Raw genomic sequence first — 15,749 nt, 5'->3', positions numbered from 1 at the left:
AGAAGAGCAGGCTGAAGGCTTGAGGAGTGGCTCCCAGAGCTTTTGGGTTTCCTGGCCCAGTTAATCTATTTTTAACTGGGTAGACCAAGATAGAGTTACTAACTTTTTTCTTTTTCTTTTTTATAGCATGTGGATGTTCCCAGGCTAGGGGTCGAGTCAGAGCTGCAGCTGCCAGCCTACACCACAGCCACAGCAACTCGGGATCCTAGCCGCATCTGTGACCTACGTTGTATCTTGAAGCCACGCCAGATCCTTAATCTACTGATTGAGGCCAGGGATCAAACCTGCATCCTCAAGGAGACAACAGTGGGTCCCCACCGCTGAGCCACAATGGGAATTCCCTAGAGTTGCTAACTTCTTAGCTGGCCAAGAACCACCAATTACCAGCCCCAGTATTCCATAAAGATGGGACATTTAAATGTCAACAGTAGATCAGTATATTTGCAGACTAAGGGACAGTCCTTTCCAAGATGAGACAGTGGCATGCAGACAATGGCCTGCTCTACGTCCTCTTTACTGCTCACGTGGCCACGGACAGATGGAAGATGCCCTGGACCAGCACTGGCCTGCAGGTGAGCTTCGGGGTCCCTCCCTTAAAGGACCCACCGCTTATTTTCCCTTCCCTGAGGTTCACAGCATCATGCTGATCACGGCTTGTGAACCCCAGTCCCCAGGGCCTGCTGGGGCTCCTTCCTTACCTTGGGGTTCCTGGACACTCCCTGGGCACAAGGCTGGGAAGAAGCTGAGGACCCAGGGCACTGGCTTCAGCTCCTGTTACTAGATGCCACTCACAGAGGGTGGCTGTGCTGCTGCTCAGACATGAGGAGTCTGGATTCTGAACCCACTTGGTCTATACCAGGATGACCAAGAAGACTCCCACAGGCACCTTTGTGCTGGCCGGAAAGAAGGCAGCGTCTGCAGGGGCAATGACCCCGGTGAGGTTTCTTAACTAGGGAAGGAAGGCAGCAACTAAAACAGGCTCCATTCTACTCTGATCTGTATTTATTCTGTCCTGATTGATTCTATCCTATCCTATCCTATCCTATCCTTATTCTGTTCTACTCCATTCCATTCCATTCCTTAGGACCTGTCTATCAGAATGGGGAGCTGCTTATTTAAAGAGAATTAGATCAGAGAGAGAAATGGAAAAAATAAAGGAGAGAGAACTGCAAGAAAGAAAAAAAAGAAAAAAGAAAGAGATACCTCATCTATGTATCTGAAAAAAACCGGGATTGATGCAGAATTTATAGACTGGCACATTTCTAGTGCCCGAGTCTTTGGAGCACAGCCCTCGAGTCCTGGGTGGTCATGAGTTTCCCTGGCGGGGGGGGGGGGGGGGGGTGTCCGGAGTGGTGCTCTTGGCACAGGGGCTGCTGTGGGCAGGGGTTTCTGGGTCTCCGGCCAGTTCCTTGCAGCGGGCCCCCGAGCAGGGCAGGGCTCACCTCCTCGCTGTACTTGCCCACGTAGGAGAAGATCTCGGAGAGCGCGCTCATGGTGTTGAACTCATTCATGTGCATCCGGGACTGCTCAGCCAGGTACGCGTTCATGTCCTGGTCGCTGATGGCCGGCATCTTCCCGATGTCTGAGTAGTACCTGCCAAAGGATGGGGGGGGGGGGGAGCCGTGTGTGTGGAGCAGGCAAGAGGCGGAACCTCCAAGCACTGGGTCTGGGCCAGCGGATGCGTGTGCGTGACCCCCTGGGGACCACGGCAGGCTCTCTCCAGGCTGGGCTTCTGGGTCCGGCCCTGGGAGCGCCTCCTGACCCAGCTACAGGAGGAAGGAGGGGCTGTGCCCTGTCCTGGTTTTGCTCCTGGCTTCCCGCAAAAGTGGTCCGGTCTGCCTCTCGCGTCCTTCTAACACCTGCTTCCACAGATGCAAGAAGTCCCCTCCACGGGGCCCGAAGGCTCTCCTAAGCACTTGCTCTGCCCTCTCTGAGGGTTCACCAGGAGCAGGGTGGGGCCGGGGGCCGCTTGCGGGGAGAGGCTGGCAGAAGGCAATCAGTCACTGTCACTTGCAGCTGTGCACTCCTGTCAACTGGCTAATGAGATGCCAACATTTACATTTTTAATTTCTGCTATTTGACATTTTATGCAGCACACCCCAGCTCCCCCACCAGAGGGGAGTTGTGTCGTTTCCTAATGAGGAACCGAAGGGCCCCCGTGTCCCTGAAGACAGCCACTCTCTCCCAGGCGTTTTAGGCTGTGGGTTACATGAAAGAGACCAGGGGAACATCAGGCCGTTAAGCAGCACGCCCAGGAGCCTTTGCGGTGTCCCAGCTCAGCCCACACTGAATGCTTGTGGCATCAATGCTGGGGAGAGCGAGCCTGATGACTTAGAATGGACGACAGTGGTGGGGACAGTCGCCAGGGTGGGGACTGGGGTGAGGCAGCTGGGGCACAAAGTTCTAGGAGAGCCACTCACTCACTCTCACCTGCACAAATGCAGGTGACAATGACAGGCTCTGGGTTTGCAGAACTCAAGGCTCGATCAGGTAAGCACAGGGGGCATTCTCAGAGGCTCTGTTTCTCACCCTGGACCCTGGCCCCGTGCCTCTCCCACCAGCACCCCTCACTGCACCAACCATGAATCCATCAGTCCTATGCCCGTTGCCCCACCTCCACCTCTCCCCACCAGTGCCCAGGAGTTGGGTGACAGGTTAGCCGACGTGGCACCTGTGTGCCTCTCCAGCCATCGCACTCAAGGGCCTGCATTGGAATGAGCTTTCAGTTTGTGCCAGATGTTCAGAGCATCTGTCCAGGCTGGCAGGGGCTGGGCTGGCTTCCCTGCTCGAGCCACAGCGAGCGCTGCGCAGAGGCCGTGCCACCCCCGCTCTCATTTGATCCGCCTTCCTTCGCAACCTTCTTTCCATGCGTGGTCCTCCCCCCTCCCCCACCTCCAGAGCCCTCAGGCCCCTCAGCTCCTTGTCCTGTTTCATGCTGGCGCCTTTGCTCCATCCCAGGAGAGCCCCTCTCTTCCAGGCCGGGATCCCACCCCAGATGTCCTGAGGCTCCTCGGGGTTCTGGGGAACGACATTCCCGATACAAAAGTTCCAGTGAGAGATTCGATTCCTGGCCACTCTTTCTGGAAGGGAGTAAGTGCAGTGTCCCATTGACAGTGGAGACCCAGGGGTGCTATCGGCGGCCCTGTCCTTGCTGCTCCCAGGGAGATTTGTGCCATTGTCCCCTCTCAAGCCCAGGCCTATGGAGCAGAATACACTCGTCAGGTAAAGGGTTATGTTCACAAGTCATAGAGGGAAAAAATGAACCAATGACCCCCCTCGCTGCCCATGACCAGCAGCCAGACAGTCCCACTCTGTCACCACGGGGGGTCAGAGCCCCTGACGGGGAGGAAAACCCCAGGCTCCCCCTGATAGGACATGATTTGTCTTCCGAAGCAGAAGCTCCTGCTGTTTCCATTAGCCACTCATAGAGCTTCACAGGTAGGTAGACGGCTCCGCCAGGCTATTTGCAGATAGCATCAGGGCTCCTACTGTGACCCTTACGGTCCCTGAGGCACCCGAAGGCCCAGGCTAGGACCCCTGTCTCCCCCCAAACAGCAGATGCCCAGCCCTCTGTCCTGGAGCAGGGCATTAAAAGCCCAGTCCATTCTGCCAAAGAGGATAGACTTTCTAGTGAGTCTGTGTGTGAGAAGGAGGAGGGGGTGGCGTGGGGCTGAGAGTGGAGTGGGACGGGCAGGGGTCTCGCCTCTCACCTCTCGTAATGGCGGTGGGTGGTCCGCCTGGATGTTCTCTGTCTGCGTTGGCCCCTCTCACAATGAGGTCAGATCCCCACCAGGCAGCCTGTCTCCCCTCTGCTGTCTGTGTGCAGAGGGAGCCAGATGGGACGGGTACACAGTGCCACTCATGAGCCCACGGGTGGCTCCACCACACGTCCTCATCTTCAGCAAGTTCTAAATGGCTGAGCTGAGTGGCCTTGGACAACTCAACCTCCTGCCTGAGTGGGGGGCTTGAGGTCTGGCTGACCTTCAGCTTGTCCTCATCCCCAGCCCTGCCCGGGACTAAGTGGGTCCGTCCTCTCTGTTGTCCTTGCTTTGACCTCTTCTCGCTCCTCTCCAGGGCTCTGTGCAACCCCTCACCCCTGTGGGACCCCTTGAGCCTGACAGGGGTCCCTGCTCTGGCATCTCTGCGCTGTGCGCCCACCTGCTTTCTCCTGAGCTCCTGGTCTGCTGGGCTTGGCACTGGGCTCTGCCGCTGAGCAGCCGCAGTGACTGTGAAGAATGCAATTACACCCCATCAGTGAACTTCACACAAGTGTTCTTATCAGCTGGCTGTGCGGTGAGGAAGGGAAAGGTCAGCCTGGGCTCCTGTACTTGAACTTGCTCCCATGGGATACCTTCCTACAGGTGAGTCCTGCTCCAGAAGGGACTAGTGCTCTGAAAGTCCATTCTGACCCACCTCGACCTGACCAAGGCCTGGCCCACTGAGGTCTGGGTCCCACCATTGGCCTCACCCAGCTGTCTTTGCTGTGCTTGCTCAGGTGGGGTGCCAGCACCACTGCGGTCCTGACACTGGTCCCCAGGAGCTGCTCTAAAGGGAAGGGCCCCCAAGGGCTGGATTCTCTGCTGCTGATCGGTCTGCGGTGTTTTACCGTCATGGGGCTTCCATGAGGTGGGCCCAGTGTGTGACGGTGAGCACCCCAGCTCTGCCTTCAGGATGGCCCTAGTGATCGAGAAGGGAGCCTCTCATGCCCTGAGCCTTCGAGAAGAACGAGGTCCTGTCGTCCCTTCGAGCACCTCAAGGATGAAGGTGCAGACATGAAAGACATCAAGAGCCTGATGCTCTGATGTGCAGATACTGGCCCTTCCAGGCCCTGCACCAAAGTCTCCTCTGTGCATCCTTCACTGACCTCCCAAGGCCCAGCAGAACCAGGCCCTCCCTCTCTGAGCTCCCCCTGGTACAGCTGATGGGCTTGCTGAGGGCCCGTCTGTGCGTCCTCCTCAGCCACGAGAGCCACAAGGGAGGGTCAAGTGTGCAGTGTGCCATGATGGACACCATAAATGCTTGGCCAATGGATTAAAGATTTTTTTCTTTTGCTTTTTTAGGACCAGACCCATAGCATATGGAGCTTCCCAGGCTAGGGGTCAAATCAGAGCTACAGCTGCCAGTCTATACCACAGCAACAGCAATGCCAGATCCGAGCCACGTCTGTGACCTACACCACAGCTCATGGCAACACCGGATCCTTAACCCACTGAGCAAGGCCAGGGATCGAATCTTTGTCCTCATGGATACTAGTCTGGTCCGTTCGTTTCCGCTGAGCCACAACAGGAGCTCCGGATTAATGAATATGTTAATGAAATGTCCAGATTTCGCCTCCAGTGTTGTTCCCGAGGTGAATTGCTACAGTTTTATATTTTGAATAGATGGCTTCCTTAGGAGGTTTTTAAAAAATATTTAAAATTCTTAACCTTTTTCATGTGTGATATGTGTGATAAATGGCATCCCAACATGTGGCATGCCCTGGTCTGATTCCCAGGGGCGCAGCTTCACTCACTCTTTCTGGAAAGCCTGTGACTGCGAGTGAGGGAGCCTAATGGTGCCATAGGGTTAATTCCAACTGAAAGGAAGCCACTACCTAAGATGAAAATGTTACTACTATTGGCAACGAAGTAGAAATGACTGCTGATCATTCCATGCAAGTCTGGTGACAACACTGTCGTGACACACCGGTCTGGTGACAACACTTGAGTTCTGCTCTATAAGGTGAGTTGGTTACTACTGGGGAACCAAGAGGTTCTCCCTCCTTTCTCTAGAGGTGGCCATGAGCAAGTGCTCTAATACTTGGATGGAGGCGGTAAAGACCAGACAGTGGGGCCACCGACTACTGGCATTGCAAGGTATTTGGAGGCAGGAATGGGATGGGAGGCTGGATGAGAGGACAAGGAGAAGGAAGGGAGGGAGGATGCATGAGAGAATGGGCGGGGGGATGGTGGGGGATGAGAAGGGGCTGGGGATGGGAGGGGGATGGTGGGGGATGAGAGGGGGCTGGGGGATGGTGGGGGATGAGAGGGGGCTGGGGGATGGTGGGGGATGAGAGGGGGCTGGGAGGGAGAGGGATGGGGATGGGAGGGGGATGGTGGGGGATGAGGGGGGGCTTGGGGATGGTGGGGGATGAGAGGGGGCTGGGAGAGAGGGTGATGGGGATGGGAGGGGGATGGTGGGGGATGAGAGGGGACTGGGAGGGAGGGGGTGGGGGATGGGAGGGGGCTGGGAGGGAGGAGGGTGGGGAATGGGAGTGGGTATGGTGGGGGATGAGAGAGGCTGGGAGGGAAGATGGTGGGGGATGAGGGGGCTGGGAGGGAGGGTGTGTGCGGGATGGGAGGGGGATGGGGGATGAGAGGGGGCTGGGAGGGAGAGGGGTGGATGGGGATGAGAGGGGGCTGGAAGAAAGGGGGGTAGGAGGGGGGATGGTGGGGGATGAGAGGGGGCTGGGGGATGGGAAGGGGGATGGTAGGGGATGAGGGTGCTGGGAGGGAAGGGGTGGGGGATGGGAGGGTGGATAGTGGGGGATGAGGGTGCTGGGAGGGAGAGGGTGGGGGATGAGAGGGGGGATGGTGGGAGATGAGAGGGGGCTGGGAGGGAGGATGGGTGGGGCATGGGTAGATGAAGAACTTCTAGGAGCTACAAGCCAGCATAGTTGTGACAACAACTTGGGCTGCTCAACCAACAACAGTTAGTGAGGCCTCCCATCCACATGCTTCCCACCCCCCTACAGAGCAGGCCAGCCAGGGGAAACCCAGTTTCTCAGCTGCGAGGACAGAAGGCCCTTCTCAGATGTGTGCAGAAGGCACTCTACAGCAGGGAGGCACAAGCTGGAGCCCTGCAGGGGCCCTCTGCATGCTCACAGCAGCCAGACAGCAAAATCAGAAGTGGGCAAGCTCTGGGAGTTCCCGTTGTGGTTCAGCAGTAATGAACCCGACTAGTATCTATGAAGATGTGGGTTGGATCCCTGGCCTCGCTCAGTGGGTTAAGGATCCGGTGTTGCTATGAACTGCAGTGTAGGTTGCAGATGTGGCTCGGATCCTGTGTGGCTGGGGCATAGGCCGGTAGCTGTAGCTCTGATTCAACCCCTAGCCTGGGAACCTCCATAAGTGCAGCACTTAAAAAAAAAAAAAAAAAAAAAAAAGTGGGCAAGCTCTGGTCACGAGAAAGGGGCGTTCTATCATTGTTCTTCTGAACTGGAGGCTGTGAGGGCCCCGGGCAGGCTGAGCTGGGAGAACAGGCTGGCCGGCGTCCCGAGCAAGTTCCGTGCTGCTGGGCTTCACTTCCCAGCAGCCAGATGAGCTGGGAGGCCAGCCTCCTCAGGGAAGGAGAGTAGAACTGATCACTCTGGGCTTGCGCTTCAGACCTGCCAAGCTCCCTCCCAGCCCCTCTGCCTTTGCGCCCACGTCCCAGAAGGCGAGGAGAAAGGAAGTGGGACTCAAGCAGGTGAAAGGACTTCCTGAGAATGCCACTGGTTGCTAAGAGACCGGTGGGCTAAGGAATGGAAGCCATCAAGGCTCTGCTAGCAATAACCACATGGACTGGGGTTACTCGTGACCTGCAGCAGCTGCATGGCACAAATCTCATTTAGCACCAAGTGAAAGGGAGACCATTAGCCTGGCAGTGCCTTACTCTCACCTCCGACTAACCGGGCTGTTCGGGGGCGTGTCCTCCATGCAGATGTTTCATACACACTCCCAGCCCCTCACATGCCTGCTTTCTCCCTCCCTGCCCGAGGTCCCTTCGCAGGGACACGGTGCCAGTGCAGGGGTCCCCAGTAGCCCAGCTGCTGCCTTTCTTCTCTCTTTGCTAAAGATCCAGCTGACCACATAGGAGAGCTGGCCACTAGCAGCTCTGTTGTCTGAATGAGCCACTGTCAACGCAGAGGGAGGTAAGACCTTCTTTGGTGACTCTGACATGATCGGATCCAGAGACAGAAGAGTTAGCGTTCTCTCTGACAGCCAAGGCTGGATGCCCACCATGTGCGCCAGCAAGAAGGGGTGGGGAGAGACCAAAGAACAGGGCAAGAAGAAAAACAAAATGCAACCCTTTTAGCAGAACCACGTTACTGACATGGCTGGGATCCCACCCCCTCTTGGTTATGCCACCTGTACAAGGGAAGGCAATTTTCAAGTCAAAAGATGGAGACTCTCTCTCTGCCATGAGCAAAACAATATTGTTCATTCTGTCTCAGTCACCAAATACAAAACAATTTCTGGTCTCTATGACTCTTCCAAAAGGCACCAAATCTGAGCTCGTATCCAAGTTTCTTAGCTTTAAGCTACTTGGAAAGAGAAAGGGCTTCTAAAATCAAGACTGCCATGGACGCTTGTGCAGGTTGTTCACTGCACAGAGGTGTTTGGTCAAGAGGGTGAATTGAGGCTGATAACCAGCCTGTCACTCAACAAACCATGCACTCTGGCTTGGGGCCACATCCCCTGGTAGGAAGGGACACCTTCCTTAATTCGCACGGACACTATATGGGTTGGCAGAGGCCCTCTCTAAAAGTATCATCAATAATAGAAAAGGGATTTTGGGAGTCAGCTGAATTGGGGGCTCTACTTTCCTTTTAGCCACTTAAGTCATCTTGGACTGATTACCCAGCCATTCTGTATGTATACTTCTTTCCCTACATGGGCACAAAATGAGGTTATAAATCCTGTCCTCTTATATTCCAGAGCTACTGTGACACATAAGCAGAGCTTCAGCTGGCTCTTCCACTCAGGTGCTTGGCGTATGGAGCTGCTGCGGTCCAGACAGACCATGACTTCTTTACCGTGAGTCAGCCTTGTACTCAGATGAACCCAGCTCTGCAGGGCACAGGTGGCCCTCCTGTCACAGGTGCTCTGTGAGCGACTGCAATTAGATCAGGGCCACCATGGCCGAGAAGACACCAAGGCCTGGGGCGGCAAGAGCGCATCATGTGAGAGTCAGGAGACTGGGACAGTGAGAAGCCATTCAGGGTGACAATGACATCCCCACAGGACCCTGGAAGAACTGCCAGATGGACAGGGGCAGATGGGGACAGGCCTCCAGCCTGTCTGTGGCAAGATGTCATTGGGTCCCTTGAAGGCTTTTTTCCCCTCTTTTTCTTCTTCTTTTTTTTTTTTGGTGGGCATTGGAGCAGGGACTGTATTTCCTTCCTGGGCCTAGAAAGTAACTCGGTCACTCAGATCCAGGCCCTCTATGCAGGGGAGCAGAGGGCAGAGGTGACTTCTAGCCACGTCCCATTCTTCTTTCAGCTGACAATACCGGGTCGGCAGGCTATGGGGGGTGGGCGTTGTCCAGGACTCGTGTGCAAGCCCCACCCACTTTGGACCCATGTACAGGCCCCCCCATACACACCCACAAGGGAAGCTGCCTGCTGCAGCAAGGGGCCTGCCTGGCCCGGCACCCACCTCTCCACCCAGTTCTTGTAGCTGGGGATGTCCTTGGCGTAGAGCAGCTTGTTAGAAGGGGAGTCCTTGCCCAGCCGGTGCTCGGACGTGGAGCACGAGTCCATGAAGGTCTGGGCCACCACGGAGAGGCAGGCGTCGGTGATGCTGTTCTTGTGGATGTCGAACACGAACTGGGGGTTCTTGATCATGTTCACCCAAAACCGCAGGGGTAGGCTGTGTGGAGGCAAGAGGCAGACGGTCAGAGGAGAGGCGGAGGGGTCTCTGGAGGAAGACAGAAGGCAAGGGGTCTGGAGGGCTTTCCCTCTGCCATCAGTTCACGTTCTGGGGAACCCCAGATCAGCAAGGATGAAGGGTCCGTTTGGACGTGCACGCTGGTGGGCCCTGGACAGAGCCAGACCGGGCTGCAGGCAGGGCTCATCCTTTGCCCTGACAGCACCAGGCTTTGGGGTCCGGGGCAGCCATGACCAGTGCGGGAAAGGGGAATTTCTTTCTTTTTCTTTTAGTGGTTTTTATTTTTTCTGTTATAATTGATTTACAGGAAAGGGGGATGTCTGATCCTGCATGCCGCTGGCTGCCCCCCTTGTGCCAGATACACAGCACATCCAGTCGGCAAACCTTAAAGAAGAGCCTGGAACCTTGGCCTCGTGTCTTCGTCTCTGCCCTCCACTGTGACCTGGAAGAATCACGCCCTTCCTCCCTGCCTGTTCGTACTGGCTTATTGCACATGGCGAGGGCCCTGGCGCTGAACAGTTCAAGTGGCGCTGCCTGATTCCCATCTCCAAGCTCGTGTGCACAACACTCCCGGCCTCTCATCTGCCCGCTGGGCTCCTCCTTCGCCTTCCTTCCAGGTAGCACCTCCTGGGTACCAGGAGCTACACTAGCAACTAGGGGTACGGTGTGAATAAGACCTTTCCTCTTCCCTTTGTAAGAAACCTGCCTTCTGGGAGTTCCTGTCGTGGGTCAGCGGTAACGAACCTGACTAGGATCCATGAGGACGCAGGGTGGATCCCTAGGGTTGATCCCTGGCCTCGCTCAGTGGGGTTAAGGGTCCGCTGTTGCCGTGAGCTCTGGTGCAGCTCACAGATGTGACTCGGATCCCGAGGTGTTGTGGCTGTGGTGTAGGCGGAAAGCTGCAGCTCTGATTTGACCCCTAGCCTGGGAACTTCCATATGCCATGGGTGTGGCCCTAAAAAGCACCCCCCCCAAAAGTCTACGCAGAGGGCCATGTCTGAAAAGTCTTCATGGGGGAAACAATGCTTAACGGCCTCAGGTTTAAAGATGCATCATTATTTCCTGGGTGGATAAGGCCTGGAGGGAGAAGCAGAGGAGGGTCCCGCCAAAGAGGAATCAGCTAAACAAAGATGTGGAGGAGACCAAAGTGCAGGGTGGTTTGGGAACCCTAAGTCATCTGTCTGTGGCTAGAAAGGGTTCCAGGGCATCGGGCGAAAGCTGCCCACCTGCCCCTTGGCTCTGTACTCCGCTGGCTCTCGGATTCTGTGGCTTCCCTCCTCCAGCCGGTGGAGATGCAGAGCAGGAAGCGGGCGGCACCCAGCAAGGGATCCTCTATTTCTCCCCCTCTGCCCTCCTGCCCTGTGCCCTGATGTGTTACTGCTGTTTTGGTTGCTGTCTCACTGTTTCTGATCGCTATAATGTACGTCCATATTTGGCTTGCCTCTGAGAACATAAGCTCTTTTGAATTACATTATCAATCCAGCAAGAACAAGATCTGTACATGAGCTGTATCTCCCAGCAGCCAGTACTTCCACACAACAAAAGCTAACGTGCAGGAAGACCTCATATTCCAGACTGCCAGTCAATCAACAAGTATTTATTAAGTTCCTACGAAGTGATCCGCACAGGCAGCACCGAGGTCTGACAATGTAAATTGTCTCATCCTGGGAAATCCAGAAGGAGGAATAAAGGGCTGGAGCAGGGAGCTGTGACCCTCCAGGGAAAGTCAAGGTCACTGCAGCTGCCCAGGGGCGACCAGGACCGCTGGGCTCCGAGCCCCGGATGAAGGACCCCCCAACCACACTGCCCAGCCGAGGCCCTCTCCAGCCCACATCTCCCTGTTTCCGGAAGTCCCACCCAGAGAGGGAAGGTGCAAGCCCATATTTGCTGCAAGGAGGTTTCTCCCCAACACTCCCCTTCCTCCAACCAGTTGTGCTGACAGGCAAATCAACCCGGGAAACCACAGCAGCTCCTGCCTAATGAAATATTAGCATATTATTAACATTAGTGGTGGCACTAATCTCCGGTTGATTGCAGCCACTCAGGCTAAATGAGCAGGAGGATTATTTAAAAGAGAAAAGGCAGGGGCGTGGGGAGGAAGGGGGTAGGGAGAGGGTGTTACCACTTTGGCCAGGAATAAAGAAACAATTTCTTTACAATCAGGGACCATTAACTCTAAGTCAATACGCAGCTCTCATAATTCCCAGACTAACTGCTTCTGGCACAGGTGGCCTTGAGCGGGTCGGGTCGGGGTGGGGGGGGTGTGCTTGGGTGAGGGACCCTGAGTGGGTAGTGCTGTCTGCTGCCTAACTCCCAGCTCTCCTTCACTGGGACTGGAGGTTTTTTGGTTTTGGGTTGGGTGTTTTTTTTTTGTCTTTTTAGGGCCACACCCACGGCATGTGGAAGTCCCCAGGCTTCGGGCTGAATTGGAGCTGCAGCTGCTAGCTTACACCACAGCCATAGCAATGCCAGATCTAAGCCACATCTGCAGCGTACACCACAGCTCACGGCAACGCTGGATCCTCAACCCACTGAGTAGGGCCAGGGATCAAAGCCACGTTCTCAGGGATACTAGTCAGGTTTGTTGCCACTGAGCCACAAGGGGAACTCCGGGACTGGGGTTCTTTACCATAACACCTGGTACTTGGAAGAGCTGGTGGGAAGGAAGGTTGTGCCCTCACCCCGAGGACATGATGACATCCATGGAGGTGGCCTTACCCCAGCGGGAGGGATAGCTGAAAGCAAACGGTTTAGATCCCATTTCAGGGGATGTACCTATCAAAGGCCACCAGGGCACAGAGGGGTGTTTTGGAAATCTCAGCTCTCCCCTGCGGGACAAGGATAAGTTCTGGGCAGGGCATTCCTTGTATTCTGAAGGCTGCTGACCTTCAGCTGGGGTGAAGCGAGACTCACTGGCATAGAGAAGCAGATTGGGTAGGTCAGAGACATGCCCTCAGAAAAGTTCTGAAGAGTCATGCTCAAACAATGGGCAGAATTCAATGCACTTTTACTTAGAGGTGGGCCCTGGGAGAGACCCAGGTCCCAGGAGGGAACAGGCTTCACCTCCGGTTGCTGTGCTAGAAGGGGAATTGGGGGGTCTAAGAGTCTTGTTACACAAAAGTTGCAAGAACACCACGATGCAAGGATGTAAGATCTTCTCTTACCCAGAAAGCCTGTGGGAGCAAACCCCCCTCTCCAGCTCTGTGGTCCAAAGCGCCGTCCCTGCCTGATCTCCCAGGGTTGGTAGAGACGGCACTATTCTTCCGGTGAAAGAGAGAAGCCAGGGCATCCTGCTTTCGCTAGCGTTTCAGTGCCACAGGCTGACTTCTGCCTAAATCTGTGTTTTGGTTTGAGGCTCAGGGCTGAAGGTCAGGGAGCCTGGATGATCCCCAGCGCCGGGTCAGTCCTGGGCGCTGGCAGATGCCGGGCAGCAGCTCCCGCTACCTTGGAAGCATGATCTGGGGAAGAACACCCCGAGACAAAGGGACTGTGGAAAAGCTCCTGGGAGGCAATTCTGGAACTGAAGGGACTAAATGTAAGGCAGCTTTGCCTGCGGTAGCACTCTCAAATAGAGGCCATCTTGGCCCTGCATCTTCATCAATATTTATGGAGTCCCAGCTTTGTGCAAGACTCCGTCACAAGAGCTGCATACTGATGCCTGACCTTGCAGTCTCCCGCTGAAACACAACGCACACACAAACGAGGGGGAGGGATGACATCTGCTAGAGGAGACAGGGGACCATGGTGACACACCTGGAGTGTCAGGTAGGACTTACTCTGTGGTCTCAAAAGCGCACTAGTTATGGGAAAGTCTCTTCCCCAAAGGGAGTTTGGGAAAGGAGTTGGCAGAAAGGGAAGACCACCTCTTCTCAGAAACACTCCTTGTTCGCCTAGATGACTCCTTGGTGGGCTTCAAATTCCGCTTAAGAGCGGCTGTGAGATGCTGCCCCCTATGATCGAGCTGCACACATGCGTGTACCTCTCTGTCCAAACAGCTGCCCTTCTGTCTCGGGTCTCTGACTGGCAGCCCAGGGAGGCAGAAGCCACACCTGATGGTCTTTGTAACCTCAGTGTCTAGCAGAATGACCTGGAAGGGACAGCGATCTGGCTACGACATCTGGCACATTCGTTTTCCTTCATTTAGTTGGTACGAGGTTGAACGTTTGTTGACTGACTGATTGTTAGGAAAGAAGGATGACTGGACGGACCGGAGGGTAGAGAGGAAGGGAGCACACCAAGAGTAGGGGACAAGGCAGGGCCCAGAGAGAGCGCCTGTGCGCTGCCCTGGCGGGGAAGGTGGACCCTCCGCCCTCCAAGGCCTGAGCTGCTCACCCCAAGCCCATGGCCTCCCAGCTGGCCTCCCCTGACGCATCCTCTGCTCGCCCCTCACTCACCAGTTGCTCTTCCAGGTGTGGCGGACGTGGGGGTCATGGATGCCGTGCTTGTCAGCCTGCTCGTCCAGAAAGTCGAACATGTACTTGATGGCCAAGGGCAAGGCGGAGCCCCGGTGCGCCGTGCTGAAGATGGTCTCAAAAAGGTCATCCACGAACTTCTGCAGCGTGCCCTGCGGAGGGGGCACAAGCGCAGACGCGGCTCTGAGGACGGGTTTTAAGCACGGCCTCCCGGTTGGGGGAGGGGAGGCCAGCAGGGGGCCGGGCCTGCCTGCCGGGGTGAAGTGGGGTGACAGCAGGTCTGAAGCCGGCACGCGCCCCCGCCCGATGTCATGGATCTCCCACAGCTTTGCGTTTCCCCTGCACGTGGAAAAGAGAGCCAGCACCGATGACTGGACCTAAGTAAGCCTTCCCCTGCCAGCAACGAACGAGGTTTGGTTTCACACCCTTTGGCGGTGTTATTTTAGCACTTTTCGCAAATGCTAACCAACAACGCCCTCGGTCAGAGCAGACAAACACAATCTGCTGGTTCTGCTTAGGCATTATTCACGCCGGCTAATGAACGGTGACTCATCTGGCTCCACAGAGAGCAGAGCCCAGGCCAGGCTCAGGAAGGAGGGACTGACTGCAGGCACAAAAGGTCCCCGGAACCAGGATCGGAAATGGTGCCCAAAAATCACCGATGGAGCCCCAATTTCCACCCCTGGAGACTCCATAGTCATCCCAGAGAAAGTCATTTTTCCTGAAGGCAAAGGCAGAAGAACACGGTACATGCGGCCAGTGTCTCTAGCTAAGCAAGAGAGAAGGGATGGAATCAGGACTTCAGGCTGCATGCCGCCCCTCCTGTCTGGGTGGGGTATGCTGGGACATCGGGTTAAGAAGGACTCTGAGGGGAGTTCCCGTCATGGCGCAGTGGTTAACGAATCTGACTAGGAACCATGAGGTTGCGGGTTCGGTCCCTGCCCTTGCTCAGTGGGTTAACGATCCGGCGTTGCCGTGAGCTGTGGTGTAGGTTGCAGATGCGGCTCGGATCCCGCGTTGCTGTGGCTCCGGCGGAGGCCGGTGGCTACAGCTCCGATTCCACCCCTAGCCTGGGAACCTCCATATGCCGCGGGAGCGGCCCAAAGAAATAGCAAAAAGACAAAAAAAAAAAAAAAAAAAAAAAAAAAAAAAAAAAAAAAGAAGGACTCTGAGGTTCTGTGCTGGGGAAGAGGTGGGGCTAATTAGCAGGGTCTGCGTCAATGGATGACAGAGGGGCACCGGGATGGATGCTAGGTGTTTGCCAGCTCCGGCCTTTCTCTGAGGTGAGGAAGTCCCATCCCATAATCCACGTGTGCCCCGCACGCTGTCTCAAGTCCCATACCTTAGTGGCCAGCAGGCGCGTCAGGTAGATTTCAGACACCATCTTGCTCCCCCGGTCGCCCTCCTTCTGGTCCCCGTGCTCGTGGTTCTTCACCAGGTGCCACATCTTGACTCCGCTCTCCAGGTCGGGGGTGATCATGGGTGTGCGCGAGCGGAGGCTGTCGGGGCTCCCCGTGTACCGGATCATGTTTTCTGCCAATGCAGGGACCCCCCGTGGATAAGTCCACCCCACTTCCAACCCATGACTCACAACACACCTCCAGCCAAGGCCACCTCTGACCCTTCCTGCATTTGCAGGCCTGGCCACCCTGCCTCGGTTCAGTCCGAGTCCCCAAACCAGGCTGCCTTTGCCACCAACTCCGGGAAA

At 55.9% G+C, this 15,749-nt stretch overlaps 1 protein-coding gene across 6 annotated transcripts in view; it reads right to left on the bottom strand.

Moving 5' to 3' along the window:
• Positions 1-15,749, bottom strand: part of PLXNA4 (plexin A4) — a 628,886-nt gene that overhangs the window by 7,907 nt on the left and 605,230 nt on the right. For 5 of the 6 annotated variants that reach the window (XM_085005420.1, XM_085005418.1, XM_021078937.2 and 2 more), the window contains 4 exons: positions 15,384-15,574; positions 14,024-14,193; positions 9,399-9,611; positions 1,443-1,593 (listed from right to left, as the gene is read on the bottom strand). In XM_085005420.1, coding sequence (XP_084861546.1) covers positions 1,443-1,593; positions 9,399-9,611; positions 14,024-14,193; positions 15,384-15,574 — 725 coding nt within the window. Of the gene's footprint in view, positions 1-1,442; positions 1,594-9,086; positions 9,612-14,023; positions 14,194-15,383; positions 15,575-15,749 lie in introns of those variants that run through there. The other variant, XM_085005422.1, reaches the window with a different exon arrangement.

Source organism: Sus scrofa, chromosome 18 (genome assembly GCF_054392235.1).
Source record: "Sus scrofa isolate SSC_HxYL_T2T_F1_AM1 chromosome 18, Sscrofa_HxYL_maternal_Yorkshire_Landrace_v2.0, whole genome shotgun sequence".
In the NCBI taxonomy this organism is placed as follows: domain Eukaryota; kingdom Metazoa; phylum Chordata; class Mammalia; order Artiodactyla; family Suidae; genus Sus; species Sus scrofa.
Note: the sequence above shows the minus strand (reverse complement) of the source record. Positions and strands in the feature narration are given on the sequence as shown.